Here is a 21928-nt window from a genome sequence, read left to right as displayed (position 1 = left end):
CCCGCTTTAGGTGAACGGAAGCATAAGACAAGCTATAGGAAGATGTTGTCTACAGTGATGCAAACTGAGGAAGCCCTTTTGTAATGTACTGTAGCCGTTTGGTCTGTCTCTAAATCCCCAGTAATTTGTGCACCGTTTTTTTTTTTTTTGACACCACGACCCCCAACCCTGGGGATCTGTTAGGGTCCTAGGAACACATCCTTTGGGAAGAGAAGATTCTATGCCGTAGAATAGCTACCATCTCACCATGAGGACGCCATGAAAGGATGCAAGATGGCGCAGGTATACACCCCATAACACACACTCTCCTCGTGCTTATTGCACATACAAATATTTGCGGAATGATCATCCACTCAAGAAAGCATCCAAGACCCTGCTGGCAAATCTTGCATCATCACTCAGGAAGTGCCAATTTCTGCTATTCCATCTAAGTGTCTGTCTCGCCCCTTCCCTAAGGGCTCAGAAGGGACAAGGGTCAGAGAATCGCAGAGGGCCAACCGAAAGCAGGATCAGAGACGCTTTGGATTCCACAATCTATTTCAGCTCCTTGCACACAAGGGCATTCAAAGCTTGGCCCCTTAAGGATCAAAATCTGAAAGACACAATCTGAAGTGTTTCTGCAGCATTGGACTTGGAACCAAAAATGTATGTAAAATATCTGCCAACACCCAAGACAGAGAGTATGCAATTCTAAAAGCTGCACTGCCATATTCGGGTTTATAATGCCAGTTGCTGGGGAAGACTATATACTATGCAAATGACATGTGCCATACACCCCCTCAGGTGCTGGACTTTGCATTTATCTCTGTCAGGTTTCATTCTGTTGTTTTCAGCCCAGTACTCGAACTTAGCAAAATCTTTTCGAAATTTGTTTCATTCTTCCTGGGCATTAGCTATTCCACCCAATTTTGTGTCACCCATAAATGTTATAAGTATTTCCTGCACCTCCCCATCCAAGTTATTAATAAAAATGTCGAAGAGCACCAGGCACAGGACTGAGACTTGGGGTACCCCACTTGTTACCTCCTCCCCATTTGAGAAGAAGCCATTGATAATCACTCTATGAGTCCAATTTTGGAACCAACCAGTAGATATTTTACACACCCAGTTAGCTTCCAAATCAGAATATCAAGAGGCACTTGTCAAAAAGCTTTGCTGAAGTCAAGATATATTATGTCTATGGTATTCCCACTATCTACCAGGAAAGTTATCCTATCAAAAAAATGAAATAAGATTAGTCTGGCAGGATTTCTTCTTGTGTTGGCAACTGCATTGTTTTCAAGGTCCTTGCAGAGTGACTGCTTTATAATCTGGTCGAGAATTGTCCCTGGGATTTATGTCAGTCTGACTGGTCTGCAATACCGAGGTATCTCCTTTTTGCCTTTTCTGAAGACATGGAAACCGAGGAAGTGTTTAATTCACCAATATCCTAAAGTGCCTCTCTTCTTAAGCTGTTTCATGATAATGCCATTGTTCACAACAATGGCATGCCTTCGAAACAGACTAAAATGAAGTGATCCTGCCCACACACAAAGGTGCACCCCAAAGGTGCAGATAGTTCTCTTAGGGTGGGCTAGTTTGCTCCAGCAAAGACATCATCTGATCCCCATCTTTAGGAGCGAGCCAGCCCATCCCTGCAGTGGACCAAGCTGTGGGATAAACACCTGTGTACTCTCATCCATCCCTCTAATTCAGTGGTGTCGAACTGTGGCCCTCCAGATGTTCTTGGACTTCAACTCCCAGAAGCCTTCACCACCACCTCTGCTGGCCAGGATTTCTGGGAGTTGAAGGCCAAGAACATCTGGAGGGCCACAGTTCAACACCACTGCTTAATTCTTCAACTTTTAGCATGAACATTGGCAAAGAGTAAAGACGTTCCTCTTCTCTTGAGCCAAAAAATCCTCCATCTTAATGGCACAAGGCCAGAATTTTAATCCAGACTCTGTGTCTCCACCCCGTTGTTCCCATCTTCACAACGCCTGGTCTCTCCCTGCAGAACACCTTCAGCCTTGCAGGCACCACACCAAGGCTCACACCCCCCGCCTCGCGAACACGAGGAGGGTGTGCAGAAAAGTTTTGACTCAAGGCCTGAACCAAACCTTACGACGGCACTTCTTTGCACCCGGCCTGCGGTGGCCCAAGACATCCTGCGGCCTGGAGCAGCGGCCCTCCGAGGGGGCGCCCCCTTTCTGCCCGTTCCACCCCGTTTCCGAAGAGGTGCGAAGGGGGCCATCCAGCACGCGCTTCCCCACCCTTACCGGGCTTGCAGGTTCTCAATCTCTATGCTCTTTTCCCTCTCTATTTTGCCGAGCAGCTCCCTCTGCCTCCGGATTTCGTCCATGAGGATCTCGTCCGATTTCAGCTCCTGCTCTTTCAGCTGCTCCTCCAAGGCGTTTGCTCTGAGGAGACAAGGGCGAGGCAGAGGAGAGTGAGGAGACACGAAGGCCTCTCCCAGAAGGTGCAGCCCTTCGGAGGACAAAACTTTCCCCAAAGGAACAAAACCAACTCTGTCTCGGGGGGAGGGTGTTTATTTGGAACCACCGACTCTACGTTCATACAATGGAAACCAAGCTGTTGGGCCCTTCGTGAGCTCGACGCCCAGCCCCTTTTGGCCAACGCTGTGCAACAACCGTCTCGCCTGATGTCTTCTATGCCGAAGCATCTCCTGCGCTGAAATCCCACTTCCCCATCTTGGGCGGGCCATGTTCAGTGCTGCAAGAGAGACACCCTGGAATCTTCCCCTCTGCCTCTCTACGGGGCACCAAGGGAGAGGCTGGGTAGCCCTTCACTGGCAAGCAGTAATAGGGGCAGGGAAGGAATGCAATTCCTACCGCCGGAGGTTTGATGCACTTGCTCTCTTCCCCGCTTCTCCTTGCGCAAGGCCATGCCCAAGGTGCTTGATGTGCAAGGCATCAAAGGCAGACCGCACTCCCTTTCCCTAAGGGACGTGAAGTATAATTCACCAGGAAATCCAAATGAGGAAGCCAGCATCAGAAAGAGGGAGAAAGCGCGTGGGAGGAATCCCAGCCCGTTTCTCACCTGGCCGGTCTCCCTGACCCGCCAGCATTTCACCCGGGCCACGCAGCAGACCCAGTGGGCCACATTCTCCTTCGAATCCACAAGACCGGCTCTTAAAACCCTCCCCTTGTCCCGTGAAAGACTTCCACCCCCTCTTTCCCACTCTACCTGTGCACCAGCTGAAGGTTTTCTTGTTTCAACCGGCTGTGCTGCTCCCCGTTGGCGGCGGTGTCTTTTTCCAGCTCGATCACTCTTTTCTCGAGGAAGATCACCTACAGAAGTGGGAAACGACCACGACATTTAAGCACCAAAATACCCATCCTTCACACTGTTACGAGTGAGACACAAAGCTATCCGAGTGCTCAAATATCATATTATCTCCATTTTGTCACATCAAACGCACGTCTGATTCACCGATACATCTGCATCAGTGGCTCAGTCCTGACTGAGATATAAAAATAGATCTCTCCTTCTAGGTAATCCATTTAAGTCAACGCTCGGGATCTTAAATTAAAAATGCTGAAGACTCCAGATACTTGCAGATCTTTCATCTTTGCATGCTTCAGACTGAAAGGTTAGCTGCTTCTCTTTAAATTATTTCTTATTGTTTCTCATTTGCACACATTTAAGGTCCTGCTACACCCGTGCCAGAAAATGTATCTGGCAGAGCTTAGGAAAGCTACATGTTTGGGGCAGAGCTGGAATTTTTGGACTACAAACTTTGGAATTCTGGAACTTATAACTTTAAAAAGTGATTTTTCCAATCTCTCTACACACTTCTGAATATCTGGAAGTGGTGGGGGGGAAGAAGACTTATTATGGGAACGGACGCTTCGGAAAGGGTCCTCTTTTTGCCTACTGCCAAGCCTAGGACTGCTCAGGCCATCAGTCCTGCTGGTGAAACTGGTATAGAAAAGCAGGTGTTAAAAAACGAAAATACCTATTAAAGGATACTGGCTCATGCAACCCATGATGTAAGACAGGATGTTCTACAACTGAAAAATGCAAAAATTCGATGCACTTAAGCGAGCTGCCTTTAACAATGGCCAGTGTCCTCTCGATCTGTGTTTGCCCATGGCGGGAGACAGGAGTGTGCGCTTCTGCTCCCATCTAACTCTAAGGAGGTAAAATCCAAAAGTCTCTCGGGTGAACGTGCAGGGGGGGAAAGTCCGCCTCTAGTTCAACTTCTCCTGCGTGCAGACATCAGTACAGTTTGGACTTTCCCCGCTCACAGGAGCGGCAAACCACAAACGGCAGAAAAATGCAAACTGAAGCGAACCACGAGGAGAATCCTCTGAGCAAGGCGAACCTTTGTGGGTGCCGTCAACCTCATGACTTTTCCAAGCTCTGATTTGAACACGGGGGGGGGAGCCCTTAGGGGATGGACGGAGTGCAGTGGCGTGGGGCAAGGCATTTTATCTCCGCAGCAGTGGATTGTGAGTCTTGTGGCACCTTTAAAATCAACACATCAATACAAGGCAAGATGCAGTCCACAGATTTTGTGGACTGCATCTCGCTTCATTAGATGCAACAGCATTCTCTGAAATGCATGGTTCTCTCCTGAATCGTACGGCAGCCTCAGCCGGTGCCCTCAGGAGGTGTTAAGACAGCCGTTCCAATCACCTCCCCCCCCCCCACAAGACCCTTTTAGGGCCCATGTTAGCATTTTTCGGCTAAGAGGTGAGATTCTCTCCCCCAAAACTGGAAATATCAAGGAGGAAAAGCAAGGAAAAGCTCAGGAAAAGCAAGGAGGAGGAGGTAAAGAGTTTTTTTTTGGTCTCAGCAGCCACTAGAGGGCGGAAGGGGGCTTTTTCAGAAACATTAAGGATAATTGAAAACCAGGCTACGATCCGCAAGGCAGGCGTCGCCTCTAGTCTAGAAGTTGCCAACCAAGATCTCAAAGACGAAAGGATTCCTCACATTTACTAGTATTACTGCTGCCTAATTACAGCAAATTAGGTTGCTCAGACAAGTTCAAGCATTTGAGCCTTGGCATATTTGAAGAAGAGAAAAAGACTGTCACTCCCCAAAAGGGGTGTGTGTGCAGATTTGTGGGTTTTTTTTCATGGTACCCCCCGTTTGAGAATCCCAACATACTGCAGATGAAATGTGTTACAGAAGAACTGGGGTTCTTCAAGGGGTCATCTGTGGACTGGCACCAAGGTGTTCTCCTGCCTATTGTGTTCTGCGCAGGTAAGGGAAACCCCCTTGAGTTTGGGCTCACGGGAGACCACGATGCAGAATGCTGGATGCATGGATCCCTTAAAGGAACCCTTAAAGGCGACCGCTTTAATCAGTGACACGGCAGAAAACATCAGAGGAGGCTTTTCCTTTGCCCGCCATCCTCAGCCCCATTCACTGGTTAAAACGCAGCGTTTACATCTTGTGCTCTAGGCTTTGTCTCACTTTTGGACCAAGGAAGGAGGGGGAGGAAACCCTTTACGTTTTGGGATGGAAGTGTTCGAAGTGACACAATCCCCAAGTGAACACGCAGCCCCTCAACCGCCAGGGCGAGAAGGGTCCTTTCCCCCCCTTCAAAGTCAAGGGAAGGAGTGCTCGGGGATTCTAAACCAGACCCATCCAGAGGATCTTCTAACATGGGATGTTAGCTACAGGCTGAGACAACAGGATGGGCGTCACCCCTTTTTTTGGGGGGGGGGGGGAGAGAAAGAGCCTCAGAGTCTCTCCCTGCAGCCTCACAAAGTGGGTTTTGGAAAGGGTGTGTGTGTGATACTCTGAGAAAAAACCTCCAGGAGTCCAGTTTTCTGCAGGAGATTCCACTTGGATCAGGATCACGATTCCAGGAAAGAGGCACAGATGCATTATTGTGAAAGAAAACAAAGCAGCAGCGGCGGCAGATTTAAGAGCGGCTGTGTAAACAGATGACTTTGGTCATGTACAGAACTGGGAAAATGGCTTTTTGTGGGTAACAACTCCCAGGATCCACACCACGGCTACCCTGGGGATTCTGGACATTGTGGTCCAAACAGGGGACTTTTTCGAAGCTCTGCGTGTGTGCACTCTGGCCCGCGGGCATTCCCCCTCCCTTTAAAAAAAGGCCGCTACCTTATCCGTGATGTCCTCTTCCAGGCACTGGGTGCTGTTCCTGTAGGGCTCCTCCATGGCATCCATAGTCAGGGCGCTTGTCTGGTGGAGGTGCCTGCAATGGAGACAGAGCCACCCAATGCAAAGCAAGACCAGCATCAGAGAGAACATCGTGCAGGAGAAGAACCACACGCGTCAAGCGTCATGCTCGGCTCAGCCCTTCCGTAGACGATCCCATAACTGCACTCCTTTCCAGGCAGAAGCATCACTTAAAACCCTACTTTAGACCCTAAACTTTGTTTTTTTAAAAAAAGAAAGATACGTTGGCTGGACTGCGAAGTGGGCTCCCAGTAGACGTTGGTTCTCACCCGCCACCTTATTCCATGTCCCTTTAAGCCGGGCATCCGACCTGGCACCCTCGCCCAGTGGCAGACAGAGAACGTAGTACCAGGCATTTCACACCTGGATAATCACTTCTTTTGCTCTTTGGAACAGAGAAAGATAACAATCTGGCTTTTCTGCCACTTACTTTCTATTTGATCTTTGTGACGGGAAGAGATAACACACACTCCAGAGCGGAGGAAAAGAAGTGTGTGTCGGCGGGGCGGGGGGGGGGGAGAGGCAGGCTGGGAGGGGGAGAGAGCGAAATTGGGACTTGTGGCGTCTTTATTTCTCCCCTCCTCACCTCTCCGTCGTAGTCCAAAGGCCACCCATTTATGGCACAATGATCAAGACAGACAGTTATCAGCTGTTAACCAGTAATGATTTTAGCAGGGAGATGAGGAGGGGCATGATTCCACCCAAGGGGAAAAGTCACTGTTTTGTTTTTTTTTATTACCGCAAACATTTACAAATGAATGCATTGTAATGAGTGAATTGTAGCCTTTCGTCTAGAGCAATTTCTGGACCATCGTCTTCAGCCAGCGCATCCACTGGATGGCACAAACTATTCCAACAAAAGCTGGATTCGATGGTCAAAATTGTTCTATTGTTTGATATCAGGATTATACCGGTCATTATACCGGGATTACTGCTGGTGCTGAGGTTGCTTGCAAAGGTCTTACACCGAGTAAAGCTAGTTTAGGTGTAAATCTGCTGCAGTAGGTCATTCAAAAGGGTGAAGCATCATAATTTTGGGGGGGGGGACGGTGTGCCAATTCCTAGATGCCATCCCCTTCAGCCAGCATGGCCATTCATGATGGATGGGGGATGCTGGGAGTTGTAGTCTGCAAAAGTAACTTCCCCCAACTCTGCACAGAACTATGCTCTACCTTGGGGCTTTCTGGGTGACATCATCTCATTGCCCTTTAGGCTGTGTAGAAGAATGCACCTCCCAAAGAACTACAACTCCCAGAAAGCACCACGACAGTTTCCATTTTTGTACATTAACCACAGGGGCCCTGCTCTAGATGAGCAAAACAGAGGTATCTGTGGCAGTCCCTCTAGGTGTGGGTCTGTGGGCTGTAGGGGATTCTGGGAGTTGTAACTGAAAAAAAATGTACCTCGTCCAAGCTTTGTGGTTGGAGATATAAGGAGACCAATCGCACAGAGAACAAACTCTGGGAAACCTCCCCGAAGCTTTCCTACAGCCCAACCAGTGGACTCTGTGATTGCCGTCCATGGACAGCCTGGATGGTCACCAGGACTAGGAACTTAAGAGACAGAGTGAAAATGGGTGACTTGGGGGAAATATTGCACAGACAGAATGGCTAGCGCAGTACCACACTCATCTGCCAGCAGCCTTTGCTGCTGTACCCAAGGAAGTGGGATCTTTGCTTGGAAAGCAAACCTATGCAACGAAATTCCGGGCAGCCCCCAGCCCAGTGGGGGAGGGGAGTGTGCAAAGCCTGAAGTCATGTTATAGCTACAGCGTGACTATTTGTGCTGCCTGGCGTTAGCATGTGGTTGCCGCATTTCAGCAGCTGCCTGATTCTAGGGGAGCAGGGATGTTCCCCCTGCTTAAACGGATCCCTTCCCACGACACCCACTTGCGAGGGCCAGCCTGGAGGTCCACAAGAGGCAGGGCAAAAATAACAGAATAAATGGGTCTCCAACTCAATGGGTTGGCCAGGCGTCCTCCCGCCCGGCCTCCACCCACCCCTTGCAACCTAAGCAGGGCTTGGCTGCGTGTCATTCCAGTGCCCATGCTGATTCTGGCAGTCATCTCCAAAAAAAAGTAACTTTCCTGAACTCAGATCTTGAACCCCAACAGCCAGCCCGATTTGAGATCACCAGATGGTCCGAAGGTGGGGAGACATCACCAAGGACACCTTTTTGCTGCGCAACTTGTGCTTCGAATTGAGATGCAAAGCCACCCCACCCTGGACCTCCAAGGTCGAAACAGGAGACGCGGAAGGAAACCATCTCCCAGGTGAGGAGGACAGAAACGTCTGCCGTTGGAGAGAAGGCGGCCTTCAAGGCACAGAAACGGAAATAAAATCCCTCTTTAGAGGAATCGTCCCCTTCGATCCCGGACAAGGAGAAGACCATCAGACAAAAAGAACCCATTCGCTGGGTCCTAAAAGCGCTTAAGCTGAAAAAAACCAAAGAGTTGAACGCCTCCGCTTTTTGGAGTAAGGAAAAGAAGCAGCCACGGAAAAGACTGCGGTGGTTTTCCCCGCTGGGAAGCGCTCCCCAGCCCCAGACAGAGAGAGAACCCAAGCCAGGAAGAGGAGAAGGGCTTCCGAAAGCGAGAGGAGGGAAGTAAAAGAAGCGTCTGCATACCTGGCCACCTTCTTGCTGGAAAGCCTCTTGTTTGGACTGTAGAATGAACAACAGGAAAATTAAAGTCAGGAAAGATGACCCCGGGGGAGAGCAACAAGCCACACAGGAAGCAAGCCAAGGCAGAGCAACAAGGTCGTATCCTTTACAGTTAACAGCACAGCACAGAGCACACACACACAAAGAGAGAGAGAGAGAGAGAATACGGTACACTGCACCCCCTGCACATGCATGACGCTCCCTCCCGGTGTCAAAAGCCAGACAGAGACCACATTTTGCACAAGTCTGAATCACATCTGCCTGCCAGAACCGAGCGGATCAGAGATCCAGAGACTTCTAACGCTCCACAGGAGGTTCTTCTCTCGGCCTCCGCTCACCAGCTCTCTCCTGAAAGGAGATCCCTCGGCTAAGAATAGAACACGCGTCTGATGAGACTTTGGCCCGGGGCCGGGCCGTGCTCAACCCGACCGCGCAGCTTCTACCCAGAACGTTACCCCTCGAACGGAGAGGGCGTTATAAAAGTTACCGAGCCGGCCGGGCCGCTGGCGGAAAGGACCGGAGCAGGAAAGCGTGGCCGTTCTAACGGTCGAAGAGGCCGCGTGCCCCTGCAGACAACGCGGTGGCCTTTGCCTAAGCGCACCTGCAGGCCAGGGATTCTCGACCCATGAGATGCGCCCTGGGGCTCCTCGGGAGATTTCAGAGCAGGTGTCTGCAGCCGGAAAAACCATATTTCTTTTTATTCGGAAAAGGATCGTCTAAGTTCTTGGTTTCTTAGCAATGCAGCTCATTGCATCACGCCGAAAGGCACAGGAGTGGAACGCCTTTCTAAACGTACAGATGCTTACAGACATGGCTATAGCCACCCCAGGTCAAACTTCAAATAAAATCACTGAAGGGAGGCACGGGATTTTAACGTTTATCCAAAAGAAGGCCCGGGTTTTGGAGCTTCTATGGAGCATCTACATCCTCACACTCATATCCTGTTGCTGGTTTTGATTTGGGTTTAGATGCTGAAATGACGCTTCGTTCTGTGCTGCTAGTTTTATTTTCTCCTGTGTTTTGTTATATTGCCCCACTTACCTTGTTAACACCAACCAGAGGACCCTGGCTGGCGGGAGATTTAAAAGGGCAATCAACCCATCGAGAAGGCAAGAGAAAAGAGCCAAGGAGACAAGGGCGAAGGGTGGGCCACAATGCTCTGAACACACCTGATAGGGTGATTTTAATTATTTTTTTAAAAAAGAAAGAGGGGTTAGAAGTCTAGGTTTCTTTGGATGAGAGAAACTGCTAGAAAGTACCATTGGATCTCCAGGTAGGGCTAGGAAAGAATCATACCGGCAATCTCAAAAAAGTCAGGGCCAGTTGGAGTGGATAATACTGGGACAGAAGGAATAAAGGTCTGATCCAGTGAAAGGCAGCTTCATCAAATCCCTTTCAGGCTGGTACCTGAGACCAAGATTCCCCAGGTAACACCTGTTTCAACCTGTAAAGGCCAGCCCAGCAGACCTCCCCTACACATTATGTTTTAACACATAATTCTGGCCACTGTGTACAGGACTTTTATTGTTCTGCCAAGCCAGAAGTGACTTATAGCAGCTCTAATGGGGCTTTCAAGGCAAGTGAGATATTTAAGGAGTGGTTTTACCAACTCCACTCCCCCAGTGCATTTCCATGGCTCAGCGGAGATTCAAACCCAGATCTCCTCCCAGTTCGTGGGACTACACCCGCTATCCCACACCAGGTGCCCACACAGAGCTTTATAGAGAACCCCAAACGAAACAGGCAGATCCTTCCTTAGAATTTAAGATCTAAACGTCTGCTGGGGCAGAAGAAAGACTGGTGCACACCAAAAATTCAGTGTCAATACACAGGCTGTGTCATAGGCACACGGCCGGGACTGGCCACAGCTCCGTTAGGTCACCTTAGCAAGAAAACATTGTTTGCTGGTATGGGTGTGTGTGTTTTTAAAAGGCCACATTGGAGGTTGAGGGAAGGACACGTCTACCAGTGATAAGTGGGGGGAAAATAGCCGGTTCTAACTCAGGTCTAGTTTCTTCAAATGCCATCCATGTGGATTCTTCACCGAGGACTGCCTGGGCACACAATGGCAAGGCTCGGCTAACCTTGGGGAACCGCCTTTGTGAAGGTGATGATCATCTCTCTCTCTTTTTCAGGTCTGGGAATCCCAGCGCCTTTACTTCTATTCCAAAGTTTCTCCACCCTGGCTTTCAGTGGATCTCTCCGCAGATCACTTCCCAACCAAGCTTGCTCCTTACTCTTGGCTTCGGCTACGGACACTCTTCTCCAGTACAAGACGAGTGGAGGCAGAGCGTCAGGAATTTAAAAGGATGCTGTTCTTGCCGAGCCCCGACGGGCAGAGACCAGGTTTTGCCCTAGCGAGGCTGGTGATAAAGCATCTGGCCTCTGAAATTCTGCAGGCCTCTGGCTTTCTCCTTCGCTTCTTTCAGCTTGACTGCTTCTGTTCCTTCCGAGCCCACCAAGGCCATAATTAAATAAATAAATTTTAAAGACTCCAAATAGGCTCGGGGAGTGGGGAGGCACACAAGCTTCCTGGGGCTAGGCCACTATAGAAGGCAGGTCTAAGGGTCCCTGTCGGCCATAAAAAAAAGCTCATTGCACAAAAAGGAAGCCGTGTCACACAGAAGGGTTCTACTCTCATTTCCTTTCCAGTTTTCCGCTGCCATGCGCTTTCTTTTCAATGGTGACGATGCATTTCCCCCGAGCTGATCTTCATCACGGTCAGTCCACCTGGAGGACTATACCATGTCCCCCACCCCACCCCACCCGCTCCTCTTTCAATTATAAGTTTAAGAGGGCCTTCAAGATTATTTTTGAAGCTGGCCGGGTTTTCCTGTAACACTTTCCCTTTTGCAGCCGTGCGTTTTAACAATTTCAGAACCAGCTTATCAGGTTTTTAAGCATTCCCAGCTGAACTCACAGTGCAACTGGGGGGGTGTGTGTGTGTCTGAAAAGAATATTTGCACCGCCTGGATTCTTCCCCTCTGTAATTGTGATTTCCGCTTGCAAAGATTGACCAAAGTATGTTATGGGTTTGGGTTATCATGGAACCAAAATTGGCGGAAATACAGTACATCCCATGCTGAGAAAACGGAATTCTTGCGTTTATACCTCTTAGAGGAGGGCAGGGGCGGAGATGGGCTTCAGGCAACTTCCACCCACTTTAGTGGCTCCTGGACCCTCCAAAATGCTTCTCCCCCCCCCCCCCCACGCACACGCACCGCTAAACCTGAAAGCCTCTGGCACCGAGTGACGATATCTTCTCCGGTTTAATGACTGTGCGACCCATTCCGAGTGTTGTAATTAGCCTTTCAACTCACTTTATTGATCTCCTACGATCAGGACTTGCTTTATTTACCAAGAATCCGGTGCTCCGTTCCTGGTGGAAAAAGACACCAACAGCACCCCACCACCCCCCCCAACCCAACGTAGGGAGAGCCCCTGTCACTCCATACAGACAAGGTGGCAAGAATGAGGGGAATGGCCTCGGCCAAAGGCAAGACTACCGCTCAGCACCGGCATACGCAGGACAGTATGTGTGGAACTTCGAGAAGCTTCTGACTGAACAGACACGCACGAGGTTGCCCGAGAAAAGAGATCTGGAATGCTTCGCCTCCCGTTCTCCTCTCTTTCTTTGCAAAAGCTCCTCCACTCCTCCCTTCACCCTCCCCACCAGCATCCCGTTGGCTGTGCTAGCAAAGGGGTTGGGAGATGTGGGGGTCCTTCCAGGCGATGGAGGGGTGCGATTCCCACCAGCCCTCACCACTGGCTACGCGAGCAAGGGCTAATAGAAAGGGCAGCCCCACAGCATCTCCCTTGCCCCCTTTGCTGCGCTTATACCTCACCGTGAATGTTACTTCCTCTGAATTTCTCCTCCCAGCACTCAGATTCTGACCACTAGGGACTCTCGCTGGACCTCCCCGGGACACACACACACAACACAGTCTTTTAGCAGGTAACCCCCACCCAATCTCAGCAGCCCCAACATGGATCCTACGATACAGTGTGGGAACCAAGCAGCAAGAGGTGGTGCTTTCGCTTCGCACCGCCAAAGAACATGCAAAGGGGGGGGGCTTCTCAAAAAAACAGAGAGACGACATGCAAGCTAAAAAGGAAGGATTCTCACTTCCACTGTCCTTATAACCCCAGCCATGTAGTCCAGGAGAATTTCCAGTTTCGAAGAGTTTGAGAGTGTTTTCATCACAAGCAATGTTAAACACCCTTTGCTCTTCCCCAGCCGTCAAAAAAAAGTTCATAGTAATAGATTAATAGGATTTTGCCTGATATACAGTAATAGTAATCAGATTCTCTCTTAATGACCGGGCGTGCTCCTCCATCATCCAGGCAGAGGAATGTCATGGCACATCCAGGTCTTGAGCAACTCTTGAGAGCTGTAGCCCCCCAAAAAGTTACTTTTCCAAATGCTGGCGATCTTCCAGGCGAAATGCTCGTGGCTGTGATGCAGCCACTACCGTGGTGGGCGGCTGCCACTGGGCTGCGGCTGTCGTTCGTCCTAGCCAGCACCGTCAAAGGTGAGGGACGATGGGACCTGCCGTTGAACATCATCCGGAGGCCCACAACGGCTGGCCCCTGGAGAGAAAGGAACCACCGCGGCAGAGGTCCAATTCAACTGAGTTCAGAGACGAGGTGATCTGGCTTCATCCATGTCCCCAATATTAAATGGTTCAAGCACAGCATGTTGAGGTTAGCCCCAGGCCAAAGAGGCCATAAAGGCAGGCCCTAGATTCGAACTCAGAATCTGGCTAAACCTGGACTGCAAAGAACAACGGGCATGGACCCATCAGCAGCCTGAGGCCTTTCTCTTTTTTTGATCGGAACGCAAACCTGGGCTTTAACAAAAGTCAAAGAAAGTGCACCGACACGTGAAGGGCAGGCGTGAGGAATGAGAATCCTTCCTTTGCTAGGCGTCATGCGCTTCAACCAGAGGGGCCACGCCTCGAACCCGTTACCTATTCATTTCAAGATCGCTTAGCCGCGCAGAAAGGTCCTCGAGGCGGTTGACTTGTTTGTGGCACTGGGTGCAGTAAAACTCAAACGCCTCGTCAGTGATAATGCTGTGCAGTTTTGCGGCCAGTGGGTTGGCGCTAGAAAAATCAGAAGGGTCATTGGAGGAAGGGAAACGGGAGAGAAAACAGAACATGACGGGTTGAGCCCCGTTGCCCTTTGGGGCTTCCAGAAGTGAACGCAACGCCTCTGCCCCGTCGAGCAGTCAGTCTCCGAAGCAGGATCAGAACCGTCTGTAGAATCATCAGCTTCAATCATCTGTTTGGGATTTTCAGGAGGCCTTTTTAAAGAGTTCAATAATATCAAAGTGACATCACCACTCCGTGCCAATAAAACTGATTATGATTTGATGACCGATTAGACTATGATAGCTGGAGGGGGTGCCTGGAAAGTTTAATTTGGGGGGGGTTATAAATTCCCCTAGTCACTAAAGCCTTTGCTGGCTGGGATGTTCCAGGACTTACAGCCCCAACAGGATAAATTTTCCCAAGATGTAGACTGCAGAGACTCCTAGCTGCCTTTTTAAAAATGCTGATAAACTGGCAGCAAAAAAAGGGCGACGTTTGTTAGAGACGGGCGAGCGTTCTGCATTCGCTTTCACTGAAAGTGACTTCTGGAAGCCACAAAGTTTAATCACAGAAAAAAGGTTAATGGTGGAAAATCAGGAGTTTTAATTTAAAAAGGCATCCACAGAGAGGTAGACACAGGCGTGCACACAGAGGTGAGCTGGCAGGAAAGAGGGTAAGTGCAAACATCTGGAAGAAAAGTCAGTTAGACATCCTTAGTGCAATCCGGTCTCAAAAGAAGGGGATGCAGGCGCCCCGTGAAATACATGGAAGGGAACAACACGAGCCGGTGTATAAATAAAAGGTGTTTTTCCCTTTGGTGTCTAGCCAGCCCTTGGGATGTTGACCATTATGATACCAAACCAAACCAAAATAGTACCAAATTCCCCTTGCCCGCCCCAGGAAATTAAAGAGCTCCCCATATAAGTCTACAAAGATCTGCTTCATGATATAGGTTTCCAGCCTAACGATCCAAATATACAGTCCGGCTATTCTCTCCCCCCCCCCCCCCAAGTTCTTCTGTGGTTAGTTAAAAAGAGACGGAAGCAGTGGGAGAGAAAACCTCTGAGGCTTACAAACGAAAAGCGACGAAGACTTCACGAAAGCTTGGACATAATTTGCAAAGCATTAACTTGGTACACCTAATTTGTTAACATTTTTAGGCAAGGAAGGGTGTTTTTTTTTTTAAAAAATCAAATATCCAAATTATTGTTTTGGATTAATGATTCATATTCTCATTCCTTAAATTTGTTGCTGGTCATTTTTGGTCCCATGAATCTTTTCTTCTAAAATGTATCATTTTAACAAATTAATTAAATTGATCTCCCCCCCCCCCCGAGTGGGGCAGCAGTGTTTCGTCTGTTGCAGCAAAAATTAGAGGCCAAGAAGCTTCACTTGGGCACACGCTTCTGTGAAAGGCTGCTCACGTCCCAGGACGATGTATCTGAACCTTTGCTCATTTAATCAGTCAATGAATTTTACAATGTTTCTTAATTGTTTGCTAAATAATCCATCTTAAAAAAAAAAAACTAATGTTAAGCTGTTAATACTACTGTTTCCAAGCTGTGGTCTGGAACTCTTGATGTATGCCATGAATAAGGCAAGCCAATCACACAAGGAAGGCCCTGTGTCAATGGAATACAATCGAAGCGCCTGTCACAGACCATCTTCTACCTAATTTTTAGGAATCGGCTTGCAGACGTCCACAGTTACATGTGACAGATCCCTCCCGTACAGGAACGCAGGGCAGAGAAAAAGACAGGACATGCAAGAAGCCCACGCAGGTACAATCTACTTGTAGGGAGGCTCAAAGTTCAACGACACACATTTCATCCATTTACCTGGGAGAGAGGAAGGAGGAGCTGCTAAAGCCACTTTCTCCGTTGTACAAGCTGTCCGAGAAGAGGTCCCCCTCGTTCCCTTCGCCGTAGTCCTCAAAGTGCTCCTCCCCGCTAATGACTGTGACGATGGAGTGACCATTGACGTCCGAGGCCAAGGGCAGGTCGTGCGGGTGAGAGCTAGGGAAAGAAAGGAAGAGTCAGAAAATCAAAGAGATGGAGAAGGCCAGCACTCCAAACTCCCAAACCCAAACGATGGTCGTGACATCATCGTTAACGCGGCACGATTCCACCGCCTAACCGTTCTAGTGTCATGGATCGTCCGGTGCGGCAGGAGGCAATACATAGACGGGCTTGGTGCTTACAACTCAAGCTTGGAAAACCGCTTCTACAAAGGGCACACTCCTGCTTTTTTGGTTTCAGTAATTCATGGTGACTACTTGAAAACAAAAAAAAACAGTTGTTTGTCATGTCGTTGGTTAGGTTTCTGTTTACCGTCTGATGATAAGGAAGCAGCACAAAACCTGAGCACTTCCTTTCAACACGCCTCCAAAAACTCTCTTTGAAATCAACTGAGAACCAACTAACTACAAATGTTATTTGTTGTTACTGATAAAATAATTTTGTTCCCAGACATTTGCAAGGCTTCTGAAATGCAACTTTGTTACACCGTTTTTACCAAAACTGGAATGTGAGTAACTTCTTACAAGTACAATACAGTGGTGCCTCGCAAGACGATTGCCTCGGGGGACGAAAAACCCGCAAGACGATTGGTTTTAGCGATCCCTATGGTGCCTCGCAAGACGGTTTTTTTCTATGACCATGCTTCGCAAGACGAATAAATTTCATTCATCTTGCGAGGTTCCCTGGGTTTGATGATCCATAGGTTCCCTCGTCTTTGCAAACTTTGTATACTAGTATTATCACAAAAATGCAGTGCGGCGTTAAATAATGTAACTCGTTCAACTTCCACGCAAGGTTTCAGCAGCTCTTGAGCTTACATAATTTTTGGTTAAGTGGCTACTGATGTTGTTGCTGGTGAAGGATGTTCTCATAGAAGGCTGGAGGGTTTCCATTCACAAAGCGTACGTACGGCATGCAGGAGGCATCTCCCGTTTGGAAAGAGCCAGGGAGCAGCTGATGGCAGAAGCCTTTGCCAGAGACGCCCATCAAAAAAGTCAAAACCAGGCAGATGGACAAATAGGGTGTTCTTGTAGGAGCCAGTTTCCCATGGCCCAACCTTGGAAACCTCTTCAGACATGGCGAAGGCTTTGGGATTCCTCTCAGAGATGGTTCCAAAAGCCTTTTTTAAATTATTATTATTATTATTATTATTATTATTATTATTATTATTATTATTATTATTATTATTATTATTATTATTATTATTATTATTATTATTATTATTATTATTATTATTATTATTGAGATTTGCCTCCTTCTATCAAATCAGAACTCTCAGAATCTCAGTGGCCATGAGGACTAGGAAAATTCTGGGACTTTCCAACCCAAAAAAGGAACTTTTCCAAACTCCGGTGTGCTTTGCTAGTAGGCCCAAGCTTTTCCTGCTCCTTCTTCCAATTCAATGACAGCACCAGTCACAACTCCACTGTAAGGTCCTGAACTTGCAACTCAACTGGACCTTATTACATGGCTGGCAATAGAAGGGACCCAAGTTGTACTATGAATGGCAGAGATTAAACAAGACGTGGGTCACTTCTGGAGATCCAGGGCCTGCAGACATCTATCTCTGTCTACATTGACTCCGGAAGCCCCATCCAACTGCTTTCAAGCTGAAAAGCCCCCTTGCTCCCTCTAGTGGCCCAAAAAAAGTTTTTAAAAATTAATTTTTGGGGTGATGAGGCACAGAGTTAGCCCCTTGTTTCCTACAGAGGAGAAGGGGGATTTCTTCCAACAATTAATTTATTTGTTTTAATTGGCAAGGGGAACAGGGTGATGGAAGTGGACCCAAAAATGTTCCTGGGAGGCTGCATGCAGCCCTCATCTTGTTCTCCTTGCTGTAAAGGAAATAGGAATATATTCTACATGTTGGGCAGACCCTACTTTAGAGGAATGGTTCTGAAACTGGGCTCCCCAGATGTTCTTGGACTCCCAGAATCCTCCACCCCTTGCTGCGCTGGCCGGGATTTCTGGGAGTTGTAGTCCAAGAACGTCTGGGGACCCACGTTGGAGAACCGCTGGCTTTAGAGCAGTTGCCCTAGCACCAGACAACCATCAACGATCAAGTGTCACAGCAAAACCTCCAATCACTGGCTAAGCACCAGAAGAAAATATAGATAGTTAAAGAAGCCATGTAAGAGACAGTAAAGCCCAGTAAATATGAAGCAACAGTAAATATGGTCAGCCGTGCAATTCAACCCCCATATTAAACTGCTACTGCACTCAAGGTTACATAATCCTATTAAGGGCTCAGGCTGTTAAAGCACCGTAACCTGTCAGTGGCCTGGGCTCCTGGCTAATCCATAAACGCAAGCGTTTCGTTACAAGAGGCAAGCTTTGCTTCCAGGAGCAACCCAGTGATAAACATTTCACGTTGGGATTGCTTGTCTGCCATCTCAGCCTAGCTGAGAAGTTACTGGAAAGGTCTTGAATCCGTCGTATTTCCTTGCTTCCCTATCTGGCAAAATGGGGCCGAAGCTCACCCATTCGGTAGGGGCGCTTCCTGTACGTGCAAGGCAGAATCTTGAATGAGCTCCAAGACATGGTTGTTGTGGGTTTTTTGGGCTCTTTGGCTGTGTTCTGGAGGTTGTTCTTCCTAACGTTTTGCCAGTCTCTGTGGCCGGCATCTTCAGAGGACAGCACTCTGTGCTCTGGTGTAGTTGGCTTGGGAGTGGAGTATTTATGGCTGTGAGATGGGCTTTTGTCTTTTTCTGTAGATGGGTGATTAGTGTGTCTTGTTGTGGGTGTATTGTTGTGACAGACAACTCCAAGACAGTTCCAATCACGACACCAATGGCGCAGGGCTAGAGGAGATGCGGTGGCTTCGGATCTGTTTTTGGTGTTGATTTTATTTACCTTTTTTAGTGTGGCATTTGTGTCCTTATTTAAATATTTGTACAAATATGGTCTTTTAATGAGGTCAGCTGCGCTTGGTCCTTTTTAAGGAGAACGGTACGGTAAAATAGTTTTAAATAAGATTTTTCTGAAACAGAATAGACACGGACCACAAGCTGCACCACAAATTGAACATAATTTGTGGCACCGAGCTCTCAGTAATTCAAAAACAGGAAACTTAGAGCTATCGGCAATTCTAGGGGGGGTGAAAACGCCTGTGTTATTTTTGCTTAGACAGAACAAATTTGCTATCCTGGAAATCTGAGGAGTGAATCTGTGTTTCCAGTATTTTCCTGTCCTCTAAGTGCTGATTAAAGAAAAAAAATCCAATTAGCACGGAAATATAAAAGATAGCCACAGGCCAACAGGAAAAAGAAAAAAAGAAGAATACGAAACACAAACCCCCACAAATACTAATGAAAATCTTTTTTTACTGTGTATATTTTTTAGGAATTTCAAGGCTGCTTTCCAGGTATAGCAATAGTACCTAATTTTAATTTTTTAAAAATATTACAACAATTTGTGCAGTTGAACAACTGTTTCCTTTGAATCCAGCTGTTGTTGCAGAAAATTTTAGGGAAGAATTTTTATTGGATTGAATAAAGAGATCAGCTGTGAAACTGACAGACAACTGTAAATAATTTACCTCTTCATTTTTTCTTTTTGATCTAGAAAGGTGGTTGGAAAGACCTTTTGAGTTTAGCAAGGATCCTTCATTCTATACAAACAAGCTGGCCGCCTAAGTAGAATCAGAGAATAGTGGAGCTGAAATGGACCTCTAAGGCCATCAAAATCCTCCTGAAAGTTATCTGGAATCCATCTTTGGACATCAAAGAGAGGAAATGGGCAAAGGAAATATTGGAGGAGAGGGAATAGATGTTAAAAAACTAGCAAGTCTGAGAGAGGGAAGGAGGGAGGGAGGGAGAGGGAGACAAAGGTTCAAGCTCACAACAGAGAAAGTAAATCCCCGTCAAGGTCGAAGCACAGGGCATTATGAAAGGCGCACCGTTTCTATTTCTAAGTCCGATCCTTTTTGTCTGTGTGCAGAACCTCTGGGGCAAAACTGCATCCTCTATCAACAAACCCCATTTTCGAAATCTGAACTTGTCACTTAGCAAAAATGCAGGGGTGCCTTGGTCGAGGGAGTGGACGCATGTGTCCGAGAATGGCAAAGCGTGGAAATACTGGAGATTTTTTTTGGCCTGCCAGATGTTTTAAGACTCCCGGGAGCCTCAGCCAGCCTGACTAACGGCGAAGGGTTTCTGGGAGCCTGAAATCCCAACATCTGGAGGGTCACAGCTGGAGAGCCACTGCAGTAAATTAAAAGACTGACTTAGTCAGCCGGGCAAATCAATCCAGAAAAGCCACTCGCCTCCCAAATGTTTTTAACAAACTTGCAGGGAGAGGAAAGACAGAAAGTTTTCTCCCTCTTTCGACAGCTCCTGTTTCCCCAAAAATAAGACAGGGTCTTATATTAATTTTTGCTCCAAATAAAGCATTAGGGCTTATTTTTAGGGGATGTTTTTTTTCCATGTACAACAATCTACACTTATTCAAATACAGTCATCTCATCTTCTGATTGATGCACAAGGGTGGAGGGCAGGATTTTACTTAACTAGGGCTTATTTTTGGGGTAGGGCTTCTATTACGAGCATCCTGAAAAATCCTACTAGGGTTTAGGTCTTATTTTCAGGGAAACAGGGCATCTATATTCCCTGAAATATGCCTCCTGCAATATACTGGTACATATTGTATGTTTTTAAGACCATCCTTTATTTGGACAATACGGGGGAGGAAAAAAATCAGTTCTGACAATAGTATACAATTTGTTGTGCGCACGATAGGATTCACAATGGTACACTGGTCACTCCTCCGTCTGAATTATGCTGCAGAGTTCATTGCGTGCAGATGATGCCACTCTGCACCTCTAAGTTTTAGGGAGCTTTCCCCACTCAAATCCAACCATCTCCAGCACAGTTTTGGTTTCTGGACTTAGTGGCAGTGCAAGATTAAATGTGGGGAAGGGCCCCTGCTCCCCTGCCCCCCTCAATCCGAAATAGACCACCCCCACCCAACACCACTGAAGGGGGAGGGTGTGAAACTGGTAGGTTTATCGAAAAATACTACTATAGAGGGCAGGGCATACCAAGTATTTCAAGTTGAATAATGCAAGATCAAAGCAGAAGCCCGGAAAGTGACAGTCTTTAGACATGATTGGGCTGTCGGTCCCAAGGGTGGGACCTCCTTCACGCCTGGGCCCCCCGAATTCCATTTCCTAAACGTCTTCCGACTGCTTTGCAGCGGTGGGCGGGCGGCAAAAGGTCAACGGTGGGGCCAAACCTTCTCTCGATACTTTGGGATGAAGCTCTGCAAATTTAGCCCGCGGAGAAGCATTTCGCTCGTTTAGAAAGGGGAAATGAACATTCCCAAAGTGTCACAAAGAAGGGGTTCATCTGCGGCAACCAACGCAGCCAGATTCAGACACCCCCCCAGTTTCAGACCCCATGGGTTAACGTTCTCCTTCATCCAAACTCACGTCGCTCTCGCTCCCTCCCCACAACCCCAACATCCTCTCCAGTGCGCATGAGCATGCGCGCGCATGAAGTTTTAAGGCTTATAGGGGTGGCACCGCCATCTCCCTCCCAACAAAGCCACACTGCCCACCCACTCCCTGGCTGTCTGCAGGGATCAGAGCCATCGGGGCAGCCTTCTGGCAGAGCAAACGCTCCCCTCCCATCCCGTGTTTCTTCAGGACCCATGCGCCTGCTCCCTACAAGAGGTACCCACTCCCCCCCCCAAGAGATGCGCTTGTACCTACAGGCAGGAGAGGCCAAGGCACCCGGCCATGCTCCCAGGAGGCCGGGCCGGGCGGACGCAGGCTGGCATCCTCGTCAATTCTCTCCAAGAAAAAGGGGCCTCCGGCGGCCTCCCGACTCCCAAGCCGATTACCGACTGAGGGTTAGCAACCGGCTCTTTTCAGCAAAGAAAGCAGCGGGCCGGCTAATCCGGTCTCCCTGCCCCCACCCGTAATCGGCAGGGCCTCCGGATGCCGAGCCGTCTTTCCTCCAGCCCCACTTTGTAATCACAGCCCTTTCCCACTCC

At 48.3% G+C, this 21928-nt stretch overlaps 1 protein-coding gene across 3 annotated transcripts in view; it reads right to left on the bottom strand.

The window, feature by feature from the left end:
* Nucleotides 1–21928, bottom strand: part of RAB11FIP3 (RAB11 family interacting protein 3) — a 95066-nt gene that overhangs the window by 11757 nt on the left and 61381 nt on the right. Inside the window, exons 6-11 of one of the 3 annotated variants that reach the window (XM_072982608.2) lie at nucleotides 15755–15931; nucleotides 13794–13928; nucleotides 8788–8823; nucleotides 6085–6178; nucleotides 3187–3290; nucleotides 2259–2399 (exon numbers count right to left, since the gene is read on the bottom strand). In XM_072982608.2, the coding sequence (XP_072838709.2) occupies nucleotides 2259–2399; nucleotides 3187–3290; nucleotides 6085–6178; nucleotides 8788–8823; nucleotides 13794–13928; nucleotides 15755–15931 (687 nt within the window). The remainder of the gene's footprint in view (nucleotides 1–2258; nucleotides 2400–3186; nucleotides 3291–6084; nucleotides 6179–8787; nucleotides 8824–13793; nucleotides 13929–15754; nucleotides 15932–21928) is intronic. The other 2 variants (XM_072982610.2, XM_072982611.2) reach the window with 2 other exon arrangements.

Source organism: Pogona vitticeps, chromosome 13 (genome assembly GCF_051106095.1).
Source record: "Pogona vitticeps strain Pit_001003342236 chromosome 13, PviZW2.1, whole genome shotgun sequence".
Classification (NCBI taxonomy): Eukaryota; Metazoa; Chordata; class Lepidosauria; order Squamata; family Agamidae; genus Pogona; species Pogona vitticeps.
Note: the sequence above shows the minus strand (reverse complement) of the source record. Positions and strands in the feature narration are given on the sequence as shown.